The sequence below is a fragment of the Hippopotamus amphibius genome, chromosome 17, assembly GCF_030028045.1.
Source record: "Hippopotamus amphibius kiboko isolate mHipAmp2 chromosome 17, mHipAmp2.hap2, whole genome shotgun sequence".
NCBI classification, from domain to species: Eukaryota; Metazoa; Chordata; class Mammalia; order Artiodactyla; family Hippopotamidae; genus Hippopotamus; species Hippopotamus amphibius.
This window is the reverse complement of record NC_080202.1, coordinates 18600479-18621953: the sequence shown is the minus strand read 5'-3', so window position 1 is coordinate 18621953 and position 21475 is coordinate 18600479. Positions and strand designations below refer to the sequence as shown.

The 21475-nt window shown below is 50.7% G+C and overlaps 1 protein-coding gene across 2 annotated transcripts; it reads right to left on the bottom strand.

Moving 5' to 3' along the window:
- Window positions 1-4561: 4561 nt before the first annotated feature.
- Window positions 4562-16943, bottom strand: TMEM98 (transmembrane protein 98). 2 transcript variants are annotated; one of them, XM_057715892.1, is made up of 8 exons: window positions 16853-16931; window positions 16352-16449; window positions 14257-14437; window positions 12520-12651; window positions 11488-11521; window positions 9405-9520; window positions 7032-7091; window positions 4562-5401 (listed from the first exon to the last, which is right to left on the bottom strand). In XM_057715892.1, the coding sequence occupies exons 3-8, from the start codon at window positions 14385-14387 to the stop codon at window positions 5194-5196; spliced, it is 681 nt and encodes a 226-aa protein (XP_057571875.1). In that variant the 5' UTR covers window positions 14388-14437; window positions 16352-16449; window positions 16853-16931; the 3' UTR covers window positions 4562-5193. The 2 variants fall into 2 exon arrangements, with proteins under 2 accessions (XP_057571875.1, XP_057571874.1); XM_057715891.1 differs by lacking the exon at window positions 16352-16449 and having other exon boundaries at window positions 16853-16943.
- Window positions 16944-21475: the final 4532 nt, after the last annotated feature.

Below are 21475 nucleotides of genomic sequence, written 5' to 3'. Positions count from 1 at the left end.
CCATTCTAAACAAAACTAAAAGGCAAATGACAAGGCTGGGGAAAGTCTATGCAATAAATATGACAAAGGGTTGTTATCCTTAATATATAAAGAGCTCATATAGATCGATAAGAAAAATATTAAAATCCCAGAAGGAAAACAGGCAAAGGACACGCGTAAGTACAAAGAGCTAATAAACGCATGAAAGATCTTTCACTCCATCGGTAGTCAGGGAAACGCAAATTAACACAACACTAAACCATGGTTCATCTATCAAGTTCGGATAACATTAAAGGCAGATAAGGATGCAGAGATCATTCGATTGTTTTCCAAGAAAAAGTGAGCACTTCTTCAACTTTCAATAGCTCCCAACCACCTAGAGGAAAAGTCCAGGCTCTGGTTCTTACCTTCCTCTCCCGTCTCATCTCTCACCATGCCCCCGCCCTCCCCTCTGACACTTGCAGCAATAATTCCTCGAGCCCGGCATGGGATGCCCGCTGCAAAGATTGCCCTTCTTCAATCCTCTGTCCTCCTCCACCTCCATCTCCTACCACCCAATGCAATCTTCTTCTCCCAGCTAACTCCTACACCTTAACAATTCCTCTGAGACAGCATCACTTTCGGGAATCTCTCGCCAGCTGGGGTTGGCACCCCTGCTCTATGCTCTCATGACACACACATCCCCTTACCCAGTGCTTCCTGAATTAGATGGAAAATGACTCTTTATGGGTTTCTTTCCTCCTTAGATTATATGCATCTCAAGAGAGGCATTATATTTTTATTCATTCCTGTATCCCAGGGTTTAATCCAGAGTAGATGCTCCACAGATGAGTCTCGAATTAATCAATCATGTAATAAATTAATTATTCCATTTTGCACCATAAATTTTTTTTGCCGCTCTCCTGGTAAAGGCGTGTTTTACTTAAAAAGGATAAAATTAAGTCATTTTGAATGGAGAAAGAACACCTCACCCATGCCCCAGCCCTCGTTTTAGTGCCCATGTTCTGTCATCCTGTGGGTTGAAACCGATTAGTGGGCCATGAAATTAATTTATGGGTCGTGACCACCATTTTTTAATGAAAAATATTAGAATTAGAAGAGAATAGGATAACGCTGGGACCTGCTGTTTCCTTCCTGTTGTGGATTTCCCCACTCACCAAACCCAGGCAGGCAGGAGTGGTGGTCCAGAACCAAGGTGGGGAGTTGAAGTTCCTGCTCTCATTTTTTTTTTCTGGCATGACACAGGGCTTGTGGGATCTCAGCTCCCCCACCAGGGATTGGACCTGGGCCACAGCAGTGAAAGTGCTGAATCCTAACCATTAGATCACCAGGGAACTCCCCCCACTCTCAGTCTTAATAACAGCAGGAAAGTTACTGGTCTCTCTAGTGTCTGGTTTCCTTATCTGTAAAATGGGGATGATAAAATACACATAGAATGAAACAGCAAGGACTCAGTGATGTTGCAGATTCTCCACACTGCTCATCAGCGTTTCTGATACAAAGACACTGGAACTACCTACCAGGATCAGATCCAGCGCGACTACGTTCTTACCCCGGCACTTCCTGTTCTAACTCCTGGCCTCTCTCTTCCTAAGCATTTGCCCACCGTGCCTTTATGTCGTGATTGAATCATAAGCCTCTTAGACTCAGTGAGAAACATGTACTCAGCGGCATCAGGCGCATTTATGGGGGTCTTGGAGTCTAACATCATAAGGTATGAAGTAAAAGACTCTCTTTCTAAATTGTGACTCTGCCCAAGTCCCTCCCCAGATAAAGCCTTTCTAGGGTCCCCATTATGCTCAGGATAAAGCTCCAATTCCCTAATATAACCTATAAGACCCTCCATGATCTGCCAACCTGTCCAGCCCCACTCTCACAGCCCAACCTCCAGCGCCCCCCAATCACCTGCATTTCTCAGATGTCATGCTCTTCTGGCCCGGGACCTTTCCCATGTGGTCTGGTCTGCCCTGCACACCTCACCAACCCTCTGTCAAGTCTCCACTCAGGCATCAGCTCTTCCCAGGTTTCCTCCCCCACCCCTTTCCTGCCCTGTGCTCCCTGGGGCCCCTGGGGCTAGGCATCCCTCCCTCACTGCACTGGCCACAGTCATGGTTCAATCAACTGCTCACTTGTCTCTGCTTCTTAAGGCCAGGGATTGTGGCTTTGGTCCCATATCCCCAGCACCTAGTACTACGCTTCCCCCAAAGTAAACAGGACTTGTTCCTGGGAAGGAGGGGTGCAGGGAGGGAGGAGAGGAGAAGGGAGGGAGGGGAGGACAGAGGGAGCGAAGGGGTGTCCAAGGTCGTAAGGCAACTCAGGGGCTTTGAACTGTTTTCTAAAGATCAGACTCATGTGGGCGCATGGAGTAGAAAGGGTCTCTGAAGAGAAGGCGCTCCTGGAATGAGGCAGTCACGGCAAGCAGCAGGGTAGGTCGGATGCCAGGAACACGTGTTCCGTCTGGGAGGTTTCACAAGCTGGAGGAGGCTCCCTGCTGGCTGCGCTCTGGAGGAATGTAAGCTTGGGCAGTCAACCCTGGGAACACTGATAAGAGGCCAAGAGCTTTGATTCCCTTCCTGTTGTGAACATACTTGGGGTGAGGGGCACAAGCCTGGGCCACTCTCCCTACTGCAGTGATTCCAGAATTTTGGCTACTTGGTTCCAGAGCTCAGGAACAGAAGCCCCTGCTTGGACAGAGCCATGGTAACTGGGGTGACACCATCTCGATCAGCTGCATCAGGGCACAGGGGGCTTTGGGGAGAGAAGGGTTAACATTGGCTAATCAGTACCAGGTACACAATTGGGCATTTCGTATACACTGCTTCATTCGATTGACATACCAACCCAATAAGGCAGGAGCCTTATTTTACAGGTGAGAGAGCTAAGGACCAGAGAGGTTAAGTAACTTGTCCAAGCTCACACAGCCAATGACTGAGCCCAAATTTGAATCTAATTCTGTCTGACTTCAAAGAGCTTGCTCTTTTCACCATAAATTCCTATCCCTCATCCCTTCTTCATTCAGAATTTGAGTCTGCTGCTCCTACTCCAGGGTAGGAGGGGGTGGGGGTCATGGAAGAAAAGATCTACAACCGTATACACAGACACCAGTGAACTAGGGACTTGGGGGTGTGTCCATCTCCTGGGAAACCACACCTGGCTGGATCCCCAGTGCCCACTGACCAGCCCCTCCCAAGTGAGGGGGCAAGTTCAGCCAACTCCCAAAAGGCTAGAACAATCCCACCCCCAAGACAGTGGTTCCAAATCAACCACAAACCACCAACACCAACCTGATCCAGAGACTTATTTGTCCTGCAGTGGAGACAAAAAAAAAACTACACAGCAGCAGAACTGGAGATCCTGCAGCCTAGCAGACACTTCCAAGGTCTTAACCTCTTCTCATTTCTAAAAGAGCAGCATCTCAGGGCTTAAGAAAGTAAGTGGATTGGGACCTGCCAGGGTTCAGAGTTGGGAGGTGATGCTGGGAAACGTTTCCACCTCTAACCCCACACCTCGTGGATGGTGTTTGAGAGGTTGAGAGCTCTTTTTGGCTTAGGGCTCTGGTCCAGGTCAAAATGCAGGCTCAACTGTGGAAGCCACTGCACCCTTAGCATGGTGGTTTCCAGCCTGGTCATGAAAGCAGCTATGGAATGGGAGGGAAAAGGACAAAAACAGGATGGCTATGGATATCTACTGGTGGAGGCCATAGATAGAAAAGTTACAGTGACTCCATGGATGTTTCCCATTCACAGCTCACCAGCAGGACAGGAAAGTTACCTAGCATGTGTTCAGCGTTGATGGCGTGAACAATCCAAAAAGGTGTCCCCTGTCCTCAGGATCCCTCCATCCTTCCATGAGAGCTGAGCCCCAGCTTCCCTCTCCTGACTCCATCTCCCCAAGTGGGAATTGGTGTGCACCACGCTGGAGAGCAGCACCTTGCTTTTTAGGAGAGGATGAAATTGGACGGATGACACATCTCAATGACTAACAAGGCCCCAATCTTGGACTTGGGAATATGGCCTCCCAGATCTCTAGAATAAGGCTGAGGGGTTTGCTGACTTGAGTTAGGCCACAGAAAATGAAATGGGAACAGGTATGGTGCTCCAAACATGCTTCACAGCACAGGGTATGAACCAAGGCAGCCCCCAAGCCAGCGCCCTCTCCTAAGAGTGAGGTTGGCTCTGAAATCCTGGGAGGAAGCAAAGTATTTCAGGTGTTCCTATATGCTTGTGATGGAAATTATGGAATTGGATGCATGTCTGAATAATGCAATTGTGGTTCTGGGTCCCCCAGAGGTGTCAAGTCATAAAAATGCCCCTCATCTTTCAATATTTGCCAAACGAACACATACCAAAAGAAAGGGGATGTCATTGCTAGTGTGAAAACAATACTTCATGGTGGTATCTTCATCTCTGCCTGAACTGGGGTGGAGGGGAGAGGGGTGGCCTCTGAATATGTCATTTTGAGTCACACGCACAAGGCATCTCCTGGATTCACAGCCTCTCTCCTTCCATCCTCAGTTCTCAGATAAATATGTCCCACCACACACCATGCATTTGAATTTGACTCAATAACCACACACTTGAGGGAAAGCTAAGTATACGTTTACTCTCCACCTAGTGGTGACTAGGTAAAATTGCAGGCATAATGATAAAAAGGGAAAGATCAACTCTACATCGCTCACCTTCAAGCCCAAACCTGTAAAGGGAAGGAGAGACTCAGATGCCACAGGGACCGGGCAGATAACACAAAGAAATGAAACAGGCCAGGTGAGAGAGTACAGTATTGTCAAAAAGAAGCAACTCCCACTTAGTTCCAATTGATTGTCCTCTTTGGAAAATGCAGATCAGAGTTGCCTCATCTGATTGTTCAAGAGGAGCCAGAAATTCTGATTTAATGTGAAACCTCCTGATTCTTAGATGGTGCTGGATTTTCTTGAAAACACTAGGTGAGCTAAATAAAGCTTGCAATCCTCCAGTTTTCAAAGCTCCGCTGCAGAAATGGTAACTGTCATCTCCCCTAAGTGTGGGATTAGACTGCCACTCACCAGCCACCATTTGTAACTACAACAGAGGCATCAACTGCTTTACTACGCACACACACTGGACTCCCCGGCCGTGGAGAACAAACTAACTCTACAGGAAGAAGTAGAAGGCACAGCTGAGCCACCCAGCCACGGCAGAGGGCTGGCCCTTGTGACCAGCTGCTGGCCGGTAGGCACTAAATGGCCGACTGCTCCTGCAGGAAGCCTTCAGGGCCTGGGAGGCCTTTATCTGGCTCTGAAGCCAAGGCTGCTTCTCGAAGGACTTCCAAGTGCTCCTCGGCAGCTGACAGTGACTGGTCAATCCAATCCAGGCCCCCGGTCAGGTGGCAGGCGTTCCTGGTCACCAGCACCAGATGACTGACAGACAGGAGCAGGGCAGTTGTCCTAGAAAAAACAACAGGATCAGGTTCCCTAGGATATAAGGGACTTTGTCCCAAAGCCCAAAGAGATTGAGTCCCGACTAGGGTTCCCCAAGCTGGCGTCCCTTCCATAGGGAGTTGCTGGGTATGTAATTTAAAGAGGGGTCTATGCTCAAATAAATTGGAGAATGTCTGGGGGTACTGAAGCCCTTCTCAGATGATACACATGATAAAGCTCTAAGGGGAGAATCTAATACTCAGAGTCTCACTAACTTATTTAAGACTGTGAGCCCACTTTCTACAACACATCCATTAACATCTCCCAGAAGAGGGTTTTGTGGGACAATTTGGATCTGGTCAATTGGATAAGCATGTCCCCAACTGCTGCCTACTTGAAGACAAGATATTCATACCCCACCTTGGGAATCACTTATTGATACTGAATCAATAAGGCCCTGGGCTGGTTTACTACACCCTAAAAAAAAATTTAATTGGGGACTTCCCTGGTGGTGCAGTGGTTAAGAATCTGCCTGACAATGCAGGGGACACGGGTCCGATCCCTGGTCCAGGAAGATTCCACGTGCCGTGGAGCAACTAAGCCCATGCGCCACAACTACTGAGCCTGAGCTCTAGAGCCCATTTACCGCAACTACCTGAAGCCCGTGTGCCTAGAGCCTGTGCTCTGCAACAAGAGCAGCTGCCACAATGAGGAGCCCGTTGCACCGCAACGAAGAGCAGCCCCCGCTTTCCACAACTAGAGAAAGCCCGCGTGCAGCAATGAAGACCCAATGCAGCCATAAGACCCAATGCAGCCAATAAATTAATTAATTAATTAAATACTTTTAAAATTCAATTGCAAACCAAATGGAGGAGGAGACCTTTTTTTTCAGTATTGAAAGATTCACTGCAGCAAATCTTCTACATACTGAGTGTGCAAGAGGCATCTGGGAATGCATTACAGATGACAAGCCCACGAACACAGCTGGGCAGTAATAGGATCGGAGCAGAGAGACCAACTGAATTGCTGTGACCCACAGCCTGTCTGGCAATTATTGTACAATGCGCCTGTGAAACAGTCATATAAATCTGAGAGACAAAAGAACATGTTTTTTTTTAAAGTGGCTTTACATCTGGTAGAAGAACATAACACTTTCAAAAGCCTAACTACACTCTGCGTGTTAAGAGAGGATCACGAGACAGGGGTTCCTGGGTTCGTCCTGTGGAAGGTGAGCACAGCTTTAGCTGACCTGTCATTTCCATTCTCCTTTCCTGCCCACCAGCCGCATTAGCGACCCACTGGGCGGCACTCACAGCTGAGGCATGTCTGCTTTCAGGGTCGAAAGAGCAGAGAGAGCCATGGGGGCAATGGGAGGGAGGGAAGGTGCGGGCAGGACTTAGCCTGGACGGATGTTTAATCATAATAATTCAAAATCTCAGACGGGCTCTTCCTCCTCTGGGGTTTCAGGAAGAGCACTGGCCTCTAGCATCCAGCCAGGTGTGGCTCATTGGTTGGCTGACCAAATTGAATGGTACCCAAAGCCCAGGCAGCCTCCGGAACCCACCAAAACAGGCCTCTCCTCCACAATCCAAACAGCCAACCTCACAGATCTGATAACTCGGGAAGCCTCCAGCATGAAAAGATGCACCACACTCACCGGGCATCCAGGAGCTTCGGGTCCAACGGAGGGTACATTGACTTCACAACATCATCCACTCTGAGGGTAGGGAAAAGGTTTTCAGTATTTCGCCTTTCTTATGGCCCTTTCTCCTTCTTTTCTTTCCTTATCCCAATGCTTCTCTTTTGATATTCCAGACCTGGCCTTTAGCAACTCTCTCTAACTGCATTCTTAAGAGACAAACAGAAAAGACTTCGGGTTCCATTTAGAGGATATTTCTTCTGGTTTTCAGTTCCAATGGTTTAAAAGTACAAGTTCACACATCTGGGATGATGTTCAAGATATACTACTGCATCAAAAAGGCAAACTGCCACACAATATATGAAGTCGGATGGATCCTATTTGCATAAAAATAAATAAACAAAAGCTATGAAATGCAGGGGGTGGGGGCAGTCTGGAGGACGACTCACCGTTCGACAGTGATTACTTCCAGGAATTGGGATGAGGTGGAATTGGGGGGTGGGGGGGCGCCACCTTTCAGATACTATATTTCTGCAATGTTTTCACTTTTACAAGTGTTTATTGCTTTGACATTTTAAAAAAATGGTTAAAGGTAGTTATACAGAACACTAAAAAAACCCTCCAAGTTTAATTTGGGTTCAAACTGTTCCATTGGATTTCTTTGAGCACACAGTACTGTTCATAGTTCATTTTTTTTAATCAAATTCAAGAAGGAACTACAATTCATTCTCATTTGCATGGTTCAAAGTTTTCATCCAAATCCTTGCTCCTGGACCACTTGACAGACAAGAAGAAAAAATAATGATGTATTGTTTGATTTCCAAAAGCACTTGAAAACAGATGCCCTTGTCGGAAGTGCAGAGGTGTGGTCACTCAGCGCCTGTCTTAGCCCAGCCCTTTTTCTGCCCTGCAGCTGAAGCCACTCTCCTTGAAACTAATATGCTATCAACACACTATATGGAATAAATGGAGCAAGAAAAACAACAGGGACAAAAAACGGCCAGAAGGAGAAAGAAGTGTGAGGGCGACAAGACAAAGCAAGGCCCCTGATTGATTTATGGCAGGGATCGTTCTGGAAGCAATCGGAGGTGATCTGTAGGAGGGGCCATCTATAGGACGCACCAGGTGAGGTCTGCCCTCTGAGCGATGCCACACCCTTGCTCTAGCACTGCTGCTAATCCTGACCACACAAGACTCCACCGGGACTCAGAAATCTCCATCTCTTCCCTCCTCCGAGCCCTCCTGGCGATGCTGCCTTGTAACCTGAAGTCACAGGAATCTGTCCGGCCCCCGGAATGGCCCTTAGAAGTGACAGGAAGCATGAGGGAGGTCCAGCAGGTATGAGCGATGCAGCCTCCACCGATCACGGGAGCCCACAGGAAGGTCTGGTGCTTGCCCAGAGCCTGGGTCAGAGGGTCTTCAGGCCAGGGGCCCACCCAGGCTGATCCCACTTGTGTAGCCACACCCACACCGGCCGCTCCAGAGAAAGCCAAGAACTCTTCTGGATTCACCTCCCTCCCTCGTTCTCAACTCGCTGAACTCCCTGGACCGAGTTCAAGTGCACCAACTCTTTCACGTTCCCTCCGAGACCTGGTTCCTCGTGATCTACCCGAGGCCACAGCAACGTGGAAAGCAAGGACCCCCGGGGAACTCTGAGGCTGATTAAGAAAACATCCTGAACTGGGGAACAACTCCTGGCTCAGGCACATCCACATTCCAGCCACCAGGTGGCAGCACCAATTTAGTACCACACTTCCCTCCAAGAAAGGGGCTTTATTTTCTTCACAAAGTCGAGCGGGAATGAGGGGGTGGAGCTGTTGACTGCAATCCTGCCGGTTGCCTCCCACATGGGATTCTGCAGACAGCCTGGAATTTGGGAGATCTGAACGATCTCTTCACCTCCCACCCGGTCCTGGAGGCTGCTGGCCGGGCCCTGAATGGGGCAGGGGGTGACAGCACAGAGGCAAGGAGCTGGTCTCCAGTGCAGACGCCCGCTGGGATGGGGCACAGCCAGGAGGTCACTGCACACAGGGGTGTGGCACCCGTGGGGCGTTTGCCTGCTGGCCCGGAGCCCCGGAAGAAGGTGTGGCAAAGGGAAGGAGAGCAGCCCTGGCTGGGATGGGACTGAGGCAGAGGGAGTCGGTCAGAACTCGTTGTATACCAGCATTTCCCAAGAAGCCTATAGGAGGGGACGTGCTGGAGGGGAGGGGAGCCATGTGACACCACCATGTGAAAGCCTCCCAGCGTCTAAACCCTCCTGGGTGTCTGGGAATGCATGGGACATAAACCACCGAAGTCACCCCCAGAGTTTCTCAGGAGAGCCTGTCCCTTCCCCCACCTCAGCTTCCAGCCCTTCCCCTCCCCACCCCCCCAGGAGTGTGGGGACCTCACCTGGGGCTGATCCGCTTGGCCACCACGATGATGTCACTGACACTGGCTGAGGTCTTCATCTTGGCCCCCGAGCCCATTGTCATGGCAACAAGTTTTTCTGTCAGAGTGTGACAGATCTAGCGCAGCAGAGAGGAGAGAGGTGATGAGGAACCCAGCTCCCCGAGGGCTTCTGCCACCCCCACAGAGACAAACATGCCCCCCCACCTCACAGCTGGGCCCCCTAACCTAAAGGACAGATTGCAGTGAAAAGTACACAGAGATGAGAGGAAATGGGACGGAAGAGGCAAATCCAAGGAGGGAGGGGTGGGAACCTCAGATCAGGGTCAGGGTTTCGGCTTAGAGAAGTCTGAGCTGAAATAATCGGTCTAAGAAAAATCATGTGCTCTAATTTCACCTCCTCGCTTAAGGGCAAAAACCTATTTTCTCTCTTGATTCCTTCACCTCCTGGCTTCCGCTTCCAAAACGATAAAGATCTCCTCAGGTACCCTCAGAACCATGGCTGGACAAAGGGCAACCGTTCCCTTTAAGCACATCCTCCAAAAGTGGAACTTATTTCAACAATTTTCTAAGGAACATTTTAGCATGTTTATCAAGATGTTGATAAGAGGGCCTGGGAAAAAAAGCAGGAAAACGGCAAGACGAGGACACATGGCCTTTCTCATCATCCACCAACAGTGCTGGCTGCCCCCAAAGATTTGCTCCCCACTTTCATGCCTCCCTGATGTCAGAACCTGGATGTGCTTCTGGCCCTGGCAAAGAAGTCCCATTATTCGCCTTCTACTTGGGGCTGGAAAAGAGAGGCAGAAAGAAGCCCAAGATCCCACCCAGGTGAGAGCCCAGGCCCTTCCCTAGAGGCCCCACTACAGGGATTCAAGGGCAGCTGGCCAAGCAAAAGGGCCTTGAGATCCCAAGAGGAAGATGAGAGCCTCTCCTTTGATCTGAGGATCTCAGGATGGACCAAAGAGTCCAATCCAATAAGACTCCTTCCGGCTGACTTATCCCACACTTCAGCTGTCATTCATCCCCTCCTCTAATAGGCAAGGGCAAGAGAAAAAACCCAGAGCCAGGACACATCCTGGTTGGGAGAAGGGGGATGTAATATGCCATCACTGCTCTAGTCATTAGATCCAACTACCTCCATCTATAACCGTATCTATATCCCAAGAGCTTCTTGAAATTCAATGATAAGCCTGGACTCTGGGACAACAATGTCCTACCAGGCACTTCTTTGTCCCCCAAGACAATAGCTAGAGAAGAGGTGGGATGAAAGACTTTTTAATATGTTGTACTGAATGACACTTAAAGCTGTCTGTTTTGAAATCTTGAATAACTGCTAGACAGAGAGAGAAATGTGTGGTTCCCCAGGTTCCTGAAATGAATAATATTTGCCATCAGCCAAACATTTCAATATATTATTATCCTGTTAAGCAGGAGAGCGTCAGGCAAGAATTGAGAACCAAATGCCGAAACTATAAAAAATTACCCCAAACTGTAAAAATTACCCCAAATGTAAATTGGATGCAACTCTCCACCCTGTCTCGGAGGCTGCAGACATTAAAAGGAAAAAGTCTGCCTTCAAATTGAAGTACCCGTGGTTTGGATTTTAAAACACCCATCGTCCCTTCTGGCTGACCACCGTCACAGTCAAAGAGGGTCGGTGAGGAACTTTCTAGTAATTGGAGAAGCCCCAGTACAGAACTCAACTTGCGGTCAAGAGCTGAGCTCTCTGTTCATGAAAGAAACTGCCCGGGAGACGTGGAGAAGCCCTGTGTCCCCCCAGACAGCTGCGCAGTCTCTGTGGTATCCTGCACACAGGTTTCTCCACGGTCATTGAAAACGTGGTTAGTGACTGCCTATATGAGGACCAGGTGCAAAGGGCCTCGAGAATTCTAAAGCAGAACAGACCACCGAGGGGGAGCAGACGTGAACAATAGAAAGTAGAAACTCCAAGTGCCAAGCATGTTACAAAAGTCCTCCTGCGAGGGTCAGTGCTCTTCCCAAAGTCCCTTCCCCTCAGACGGTCTGTAGACATGGATGCTTTGGTGACCACCCCTATTCTCCTGGGGAAATCGAAGAGTATTACCTTCAAGATGGCAATGCAGTGGGACATGAGACCCCTGGGGAGACAAGAAGCATTTGTCAGTGCTTCCCCAGAGAGGCCCACCTCCCTCCAGCCACCACCTCTGTGCCTCCTTCAGCTCTGACCGTCACGCACGGCTGGAGCACCTGAGAGCAGGGACCCCGCGGCGGTAAAATGAACAAGCCCAGGAGCTAAACCAGGAAGCAGCTTTTCCCCTCTTTCCCCTTCCTCTCCTGCACCCGACCGATTCCTCCAGCGAGTGCTACTCCCCACTGATCAAGTCACGCTTTTTTATAACGCTGAGCTTCTGAAACTATTCCTTTCGCCCAGGGAATCCTCCCCTGTACACTCAGCCTGGCGAACTCATCTTTAAAGACCCATGACAACAGGCACCCACTCTGGGAAAGCATGCATGAAATCTATCCCCACCTCCCCACCCCAGGCAACTCTAGACGCCGCCTCCTCCTCCTCCTCCTCCACGTGCTCACGGCACCGTGCACCCCCATCATTTCTGAAACACTGTACTTAGTAGAATTCTGCCTCCATCAACAGTTGCATGGCTGCAGTGCCTGGCCCAGAGCCTACACATCACACCTGTAACCATCTGCCCAGTAAATGAATGGCTGAGCGACAGGGAAGGGAGCGGCACACACTTCTCAACCGGCAGCATCTCCTGGTGGGTGGAGGGATCCCCGAGGGACAGCGGAGACAAAGGCTGCATCCCTGGAGCCTGAGGGTCAAATCCACGGGTGCCCCAAGGATAACCCAAGCGCAGCAGGGTGACTTTATATTCTACCACACATCTATGGGCCTCAGTGTTCAAGTCTACAAAATGGGGAGGGCGAAGCCAAACACTGTGGTGTCATATTCTAAGTTGCCCCCACAGTGAGGGCAGGGGAAAGAGCATCAAATGACACGGTGCCCCTGGGTACCCAGTCGAGGGTTCTGGCAAAGGAAGCCAGGACAGGGCACCCAGAAGCCCGGTTCACCATCCCCAGGCAGCTGTGGGAAAGCAAACGGTCCCCAAGGCCTTACGAGGCATCTTCAATCCAATCTTCGTTCTCCAGAATGGCCTCGATGTGGGGGTTGGTGATGACAACGTCGTCGAGTTCTAGCTCAGAGGGCTCAGACTGGGTCTCCATGGCGCCAATGAGGTCCACAATGGGCCTGGAAGGAAAGCCCAGGTAGGTGACTTCGTGATGGGTGACCACTGTTGACTCTCCTAATTGAGGCCCATATACCTCCCCCCTCCCCCCCCGCCAAAAAAAAGGATAAAGGGAGTAAGTTAAAGCAGGGACTTGCTCTGGAGCCAAACCTAAGGGTATCAGGACTGCAGGGTGGGCAGGGCACATGACTAGACAGTGAGTCAAGGAGGCAGGGGCACGAAAACACAAGCAAAGTGACACAGAACAAGATGAGCCACTGAGAGAGGCAGGGCTCCAACCACAATAGTGACAACGATGGACGACACAGGGCTGCTCCTTTGGGAGAAAATAATATCCGTTTGTAACTTATTTCCCCTTCAAGGCCCCCTTTTATGGAGAAGCTAAAGTTCCTACTATTCAAACTGACCTGTACCCCCTACTTGTTCTGCAGAATCAACTCCTGGGAGCCACCTTGGTCCAGCCGCATGGCCCCACCCCCTCCTAGTTATACTAGAGAAATGGCAGAAGTAAAAACACCTCCTACTTTAAAATAGGGTTCTTGAAAACATGAGACACCATAGCAGGGCTTTCCTGGGTCATACAAATGGGCACTGACTAATTATTAACCACTCAACAGAGATGCTGGCAGGACTCAGATAGAGGGGTAAGAGAAATTAAGGGTTTCGTGGTCCGGGTCCCTTGGGATCTATCTATTAAAATATCCTTAAACGGAAAACGGGATCTTGCTTACAAACTATGCTTCACATGAAAAGCATCATGAAGAAATCTACACAGAAACAGAGAAACAGTTCTACCTGGGGGCTTCACAACCCCAAGTGTCTGTTGCTTCGATTTGTGGCTGGAGTGTGGGCATCGGATTTCCGCTCCTATGAATTTGGTTGGAAAGGGATTTGGCCTGTTGAAATGCTAAGTGAGGTGGCAGTCTGGGACAGATTTGTGCTAGGTGAACATGTTCGGAGACAGAGTCCGAGCTGGCTCAGGCTGTTGGGGGAGCTTAAGGAACATTCTCAAGCTCTGAGGTCTTTATTGGGAAGGACAGCCTTTGGGTACCTTTTTTTTTTTTCTTTCTGGAAAGCTTTTATTTTACTATTTTTTTTTATAGTGCTGTAATGAATATTGGGGTGCATGTATCTTTTTGTTTGGCTTTTTTTTTTAAGCCCTTTATTGGAATATAATTGCTTTACACTCTTGTACCAGCTTATGAGGTACACCAAAGTGAATCAGCTGTATTTACATACATAGCCCCATATCCCCTCCCTCCCGTGACTCCCCCCCACTCTCCCCGACCCGGCCCTCTAAGGCATCACCCATCATCGAGTTGATCTCCCTTTGTTATACAGCAACTTCCCACTAGCTATATATTTTACAGTTGGTAGTGTATATATGTCTATGCTACTCTCTCACTTCGTCCCAGCTTCCCCTTGGCCCCCCGCCCTCCAAGCCCATGTCCTCCAGTCCATTCTCTGCCTCTGCATCCTTATTCTTGGGTACCATTTCAGAGACAAAACGCTGAAGGACAGTTGCCTAGCACCAAGCTTCTTTCTCTTTTGTCAGGGGCCCCAGGGCACAGACCCTGTCTCCTCCTTCCCCTCCCGGGGCCACTCACTTGGAATCATAGCGCTGCAGGAGGTCTCGAGGTCGGCAGTAGCGCTGCCTGCAAACCACCACCAAGGCTGCAAACGAGGCCAGAAAGATGGTGGCCAGTACACCTATGGCAACAATCACCACGGTCTCCATGCTTCCAGGTGGTTCCCTCAGTCCCAGTCAATCCCCTGCATGGGCTGAAGCTGCAAAGACACAAGGGTAGAGCAGCTTGGTAAAAAAGCAGCGAAAGAGAGTGGGGTAGTGGTTTCTTACAGGCTGGCGGGTTGAGGGGGAAGGCAGCTCTGTTCCCCCAAGTCACCCGCAGAGACCTGAGGGTCTAAACAGAATTAAGACGCGTTTTAGGTCATGCCCCAAATTTGATCTTTTCCTTTACTAAGAGCATTTTGCTCCCTAGTTGGACAAGGACGGCCTTTGGAACCCAGGACAAAAGGAAACATTGTCACTAGAACTGTTGTTTTCACATCTGCACCAGGCCCATGAAAGAGCACCCACTTAAGAAGAAGGGTGGGAGACTTCCCTGGCAGTCCAGTGGTTAAGACTCCGTGCTTTCAACGCAGGGGGCGGGTGCAGGTTTGATCTCTGGCTGGGGACTAAGATCCCACGTGCCATGCGGCATGGCCAAAAAATACCAAAAAAAAGTGAAACCACAACCCACAGAATGGGAGAAAATATGTGCTAGTTATATGTCTGATAAGGGACTTGCATCTAGAATCTATAAAGAACTCTTGCAATTTAATAATAAAAAGACAATTCAATTTAAAAAAAAGAAGAAGAGGGGTGGGATTGTATTCACTGAGGGTCTACTCTGTGCCTGGCACTTGGTGTGTGCTCACTCTTCTAACGATCCTATGAGGCAGGCATCAGTATGCCCATCTTACAGCTGAGAAAACTGAGGTCCAGAGAGGTTAAGTAATTTGCCCAAGCTTGTGTGGTCAGGAAGCAGAAAGCCACCCACTCAGACTGAGATGGACGTTTACCTCCCTTGTCCTTTCTAAGGTGGAAAGAGGATTCTAAAAATTCTGGGAAAAGTTTCGATTGTGAGCTTCAATGTTGGAAGCTTACAACTGGTATTAAAGTGTTGGTTGCCTATTCATTGCCTGTTTTCATTTAGGACGTTTTTTCACACCTGTCTTAAACTCATAGGCTAGAGGAACAATGGCATCTCAGAGAAGCATGTATTCACAATGTGATTTCATTGCAGGTCTCCCACTTGTGTCCTTCTGAGCAAGTCTCCTCTCCTCTCTGGGCTTTAATTTCTCCACCTGCAAAAAAAGGATGCTCTGCCCTAGAATCCTCTCTGACTCCAGGGCAGTCATCCCCTCTATGTGGATCTGATTCTATATTCCATATCTTGGAGGGTCCAAATGCTCCTGATCATCATTCAATAACTATTTATTAATCATTCACTGCGCACCAAGCACTGGACTGGATTCTGGAGATTGGAGATAAGTAAGACATGGGTCCCAACACCTGGGGAGCCGGGGGCGGGTGGTGGGGGGAGGTAGACTGGCAGACAAACCATTTCAACTCCATGTGCCTATGCCACATGCAGAAGTACACAGAAAAGAGAGTACCAGTGCTTGCATAACACTTTTTGGGAAAGCTTCTCTCACAAGGCAGTGATGCTTGAGCTGGGTTTTGAAGGATGAGTAGGAGTTTTCCAGGTGGACAAGGGGGACTTCACTGGCTCAAAGTGCCATGGAAGCCTTCTCAGAGGACTCAGAGCTGCTCTCCTACCTGGTGCTCACTTGCCCAGAAGGGTGACAAAGCTGGGATCTACCTTTTTCATCTCTGCATCTCTGACTGTGTGTGTGTGCGTGTGTGTGTGTGTGTGTGTGTGTGTGTGTGTGTGTGTGTGTTGGGGGGGGTGGGGAGGGGTCCTGCCTCAGTTTCTCCAGATGTGTTTCGCTATACTATCCCTCCTACAGGGCTACCTCCTTAGCCCTGTGTCTTTCCTCCTCTCATTTCTCACTCTCTTCATTTTTCCCTCTCAGCTTTCCTCTCCACGCTCCGGATCTTTCCCCCCTCCCCCCATCTCTCGCTTTCTCGGCGTTTCCCTTCCCCTCCCCCCGCCCCAGGTCTCCAAGACCACCCACCCTCTTTGTTTCCTGTCTTCCTGTGCGTTTCGGGTGTGTTTCTCAGAGGGTGTATGGGCTTTTCCTCTGAGCCGCTGCTGTCTCTCTCCGTGATCGGTCTGTAGGAGAGTTTCTTCGTGGGTTTTAATTTTTCTTTGTGTATTCTCCTCTGTGTGTCTCAGGGTGAGTTTTTCTGTTTTCCCCCAGCGGGTTCTACATCCACAAGGATAAGACAGACCCGAGACCCCCACCTCCTTCCCCCTGCGCGGCCACCCAGAACACCCACGCCACACACCCAGGCCATCGGGAGGGACCCCCCATCCGCCCCGGCGCACGCTACGCGGGGCCCGATGGCTCCGGGGCGCGCAGCCCCAACTTTCCCCGCTTCGCGGGCGCCGGGCTCCCCTCCCCCTCCTCTCCTCCGCCCCCACCCCCGCGCACCCCGCTCCGACGGGGCCAGCCGGGGGGCGGCCCGCGGGGAGCCCCCGGTCCCCAGCTCCGCGGCGCGCCGGGCTCACCCACCTGAGGCTGCGGCTCCGGGACGCAGGCGGGGGCGCTCCCGCCGCCGGGCCCCCCGCGATGGCAAAGTCCGGGCGCGGGACTGGCGGCCGCCCGCGAGCGGGGCATGCCGGGAAGGCACCGAGATAAGTCCCGGCGGCCAAACCCCCGGCGGCGGTGCGGGCGGGGGAGCCGCCGGCCGAGCATCCAAATCCCCCGCTGCCAGGCGCCGCCGTCCCCGCCAGGCCCCCGGGCCGGCCGGAGCTTGGGGCCGCGGGACGCCCGGGCAGCTGCGGGGCCGTCGCTCAGCGACCCGACAGGCGGTCCCCGCGCCCCCGCGGAGGCCGGGCGGGGAGGGAGATGCGGAGGGTCTGGCCCGTCCCCTGGGGGTGGGGGGTGGGGAGCGCCGGGCGACTGCACGGTGGGACTGGTCGTGGAGGGAGTCTGCTCTGCTCCCCGCTCTCTGGTTTAAATCCTGCCTCTGCCCCCACACTAGCTTGTGAGCAACTTATTTCACTTCTCAGTACCTTGGTTTCTTCCTCTGTGAAAGAGACTCTGACGTGTAAGCATCCTGAGTTAAATGCCGTGATACGCGCGTGCAGTGCCGGGCCCAGGGTCAGTGGTGAATTAGTGGTAGTTCTTAGGATAGCCTGAGCCACGCTGGGCGGCGACAAGCAGGCAGGCCCACCCCTACCAACTGCCTGGCCAGGGACACAGTAGGACTGCAGGACCCTGGTTGGCAGTCCTGCCCCTTCTGTCCAAACCCTACTCCATCCATTACCAAAGGAGGACTCACAGTGCATTCATAAGGATACAGCCCCCACTCTGCAACCAGCCCACCCCTCAGGCCTGCAGATGCTCTAGACAGGTGGTACAGACTGCCTTGGAAGGATGGAGGTCCACACAGGCCCTGGAAGGAGGCTGGGGGCCGTCTGAGCAGGGATTTCCAGAGTCCAGAGTAACCAGGAATTTGGTCTGAAAGAATCATGGTCATTACTTCTCGGCCTTCGAATTCCTAGCCCTGTGAGGAAGAGGCAGGACCAGAGCAGGGCCAACTAAAGCCTGGGGCCCAGTTGATCAGTCTAACATCAGTACTGGTGGCAGGTACCAAAGGACGCAGACTAGGTCCCGAGTGCTTAATGCAGGCTCCGCAATCTTGTAGCCCCTAGGCCACATCCAACCAACAGAGGTATTGTTTTGGCTTACAGTTTTTAAAAAATCAAATTCGTTGCCAACATTTTTTAAAAATCAGGAATTTTACTTATATTCTAGATTTCTGATTTCTCTGGAAAATGCATAAGATCTCTCAAAATGCAGCCCATATTGCACTGGGTGCCACAGTCAGCAAGAGAGGGGTAGCTGAGTCTCCAGACCTGCTCTCCCTGCCCACCCCTGCTCCTGCTGCATCATGCAACAGACAGTGCACGCGCACGTACACTCACACCTCATGTCATAGTAAGCGCTTGGCCCTTTGGGAGCTGAGGTTGCCCGCCATTGGCACTCAGGGATGAGGAAGCTGAGCGCTGATTTTATTACCCTCCAAAGGGCTTTCATGGAGACGCTCCAATCTGTGTAAGGAAAATGGGCTGAGAGCAAAGCAGCAAACATCAGAATGGGAACCAGTAAGTGTCTGCACGTCTTGGGGATACTCTGAGAAGACTGCAGTGCTATTTTTGTCTTGGGTGGTTTAGACACTTGTGACTCTGCAGGAGAGATATAAGAGAAAGCTTCAACCTTGGTGGGGGGAGGGGGATTATAAGTGGAAAGGACTTACCAAAACAAGCAAAAACAACCTAACTAGAAAAAAAAAAAAAATCTCAGCTGCTGCCTAGAGCTGACAGTGCAAATGCCCCAATTCACCACCCACTACCCAGCCGTAGGGAGGACAGGATGGCACTAAGGTGGAGCCAGTGCCTTTGCTAGGCAGCTGTGTCCCATCACGCTAGCACCGCCTGCCATCCCAATGCCCCTTGAAGTCCTTCCGGATTGACCTGAGAAGACCTCATGTGTACTCAGTGTTCTTACTTGCAAGCAATGGAAACTGGTTGCTTGTCCCATGTGGAAAGGGGTCTTATTGAAAGGACCTGGGGTGCCCACATAATCAGCGGGAGACTAGGACCTGGATTAGGAAAGCGGCAGGCACCACAGGGGCTCTAAGGACTGGGTGCCACTGCCCGGAAATGATCGTGACCCTCCCTTCAACCCGGATTCAAAGTCCTGGGTAGGACCTCAGCCTGCCGGCGTGCACTGTGGGAGGCAAGGCACAGGCAGTATCCTGCCTTCCAGTATCCCTACATGTAAGGGGGGTCCCCCCAACAAAGATAAGAGGGAGGGTTGCTGGACTGCCTCCCACAATTCAAACCTCCTAAATACAGCCTCTCCTCACTCAATCTGAACATCAAATGGTGTGGCAGGAGTTCCCAAATCGAGGCCTGAACTCGATGATTAGAGAGAACCCAGAAGGTGAGCCGTGGTGCTGACCGTGGTGAGGCTTGGTTCCTGGCCAGAGGGTGCAAGCTAGTGCTCTGCCCAGGCAAGGAGTGAACATATATTGAGCACCAACTATGTACCAGACACTGATGAGGCATCCTACATGCCTTATTTCATTTGATCTTCTCACCAACCCTGAATAGATGGAAGGATTATGTTTGCAAGGGAGGAAATAGACTCCGAGGGGTGAGGGGACTTACCAGAGCTCTTTCAGCTCATAAGTGGTAGAGCAGGAGTGGAACTCAAGACTCCCTGGCATCAAAGCCCAGACCACCCAAACCAGGAAACTCTCTTCTGGTGACCTGGGTATCGGAACACAGCAGGTTGCCATGGGCCTAGCATGGCTACAATTAACTAGAGCCACTCTATCCCAACTTTGTGTACACCCCATCCTCAAAAATACACTTCCTCTGGTCCTGGAAGTGAGCCTGTCCCATCCTGATATCCTTTCACTTTGTTTTGTTTTTATCTTCTGATGCCAGCTGCAAAGGTGTATCTGTGTCAGTTGGTGCTCCTGGGTGATTCTTTTTGCAGCACCTAACGCTGTGTGATGTCCTAGTAATAATAGGTGGGGATAGAGCTGCTTGGCAGGCTCATGGTCATCCACTCAGGGCAGGTAAGCAACCCCTGAAAGGCAGCTCCGAAAACCGAGGAAAGAGTGTAGCAGACAGATGTCGATCACCTACCCTCCCCCCAACCCCCAACCCATAGCTCTGGGCAGCAGCCCCTTCCTTCCAGACAGGCAAGACCAAGGTGTGAAAACCCCCTCCTGCCCCAGCAAGAAAAGCATCTCACATGGCCTGCAACCCTCACTAAACCCTCCTGACCCTCCTCCAGGCCATCAGAAGGACAGCAGAATGGCATCCTTCACCCCCACTGGGTAGGCGGTTAAGAGTAGCAGCTGAGCCACGGAAACTGTGGTCTGAGATCTGCCTCCTCCACTTGGTAGCTGTGTAATCTTAGTTCCCTCCAAGTTTCCCCATCTGTAGAATGGGCATGACAGCAAAACCTATGGCCTCCAGTTGTTTTGAGGATTAAATGAAACAATGCATTTAGGATGCTCATCACAGGGACTTCCCTGATGGCGCAGTGGTTAAGAATCCGCCTGCCAATGCGGGGACACAGGTTCGATTCCCTGGTCCGGGAAGATTCCCACATGCCACGGAGCAACTAAGCCCATGCACCCCTGAGCTTGTGCTCTAGAACCCATGAGCCACAACTACTGAGCGCATGTGCCACAACTACTGAAGCCTGAGTGCCTAGAACCCGTGCTCCACAACAAGAGAAGCCACCACAATGAGAAGCCCATGCACTGCAACAAAGGGGAGCCCCCACTCGCTACCACTAGAGAAAGCGCATGCACAGCAACAAAGACCCAACGCAGCCAAAAATAAAATAAATAAATTTTAAAAATAAAATAAAATGTTCATCACAGAGAAAGTCGGATGGTGGTTACCAGGGGCTGGAGGGAGAAAGGAAAAGGGAATTATTGTTTAATGGGCACAGAGTTTCCGTTTGGGAAGATGAAAACTTGCTGTAGAGGAATAGTGCTGATGGTTGCACAACAGTGAGAGTGTACTTAATGCCATGACCATATACTTAAAAATGGTTAAAGTGGTCACGTTTATGTCATGTATATTGTATCACAATTTTTAAAAAGTGTTCATCACAGTATGACATAGGAAGACGCTCTTTGATGCTCCTCAAACGTGCCCAGCTCACCCTACATCCTGGCTGGGCTTTGCTCGAAAACCAGGGTGCAGGTTGCCATGGTGAGGGCAGGATCCATGCTCCATTTCCATCTCTCGATCTACGTGCTGGTTAAACAGGTGGATCCACTTCTTTAAAATTCCCTATATTCCTGGACTCCTTGCTGCTGTTGTTCCCACGGCTCACTCCCTCTCTTTGCTGAGGTGGCAGCTCAGGAGTCACCTCTACCAAGAAGTATTCCCTGATCACCCCATCTGAAGGAGCATCTCCCATTATCCACACTCCCCTGGCCTGATGTGATTTTTTAAATGGCACTTTTGCTACCGGACTGTGCACTAAATATTTGTTTATTGCTTCTCCCCTGTCAGAATGTAAAGTCCATGAAATCAGGGACTTGACTGTCTTATACTTTACTCTGCTGACCTCCACTATCTAGAACAGTGCCTG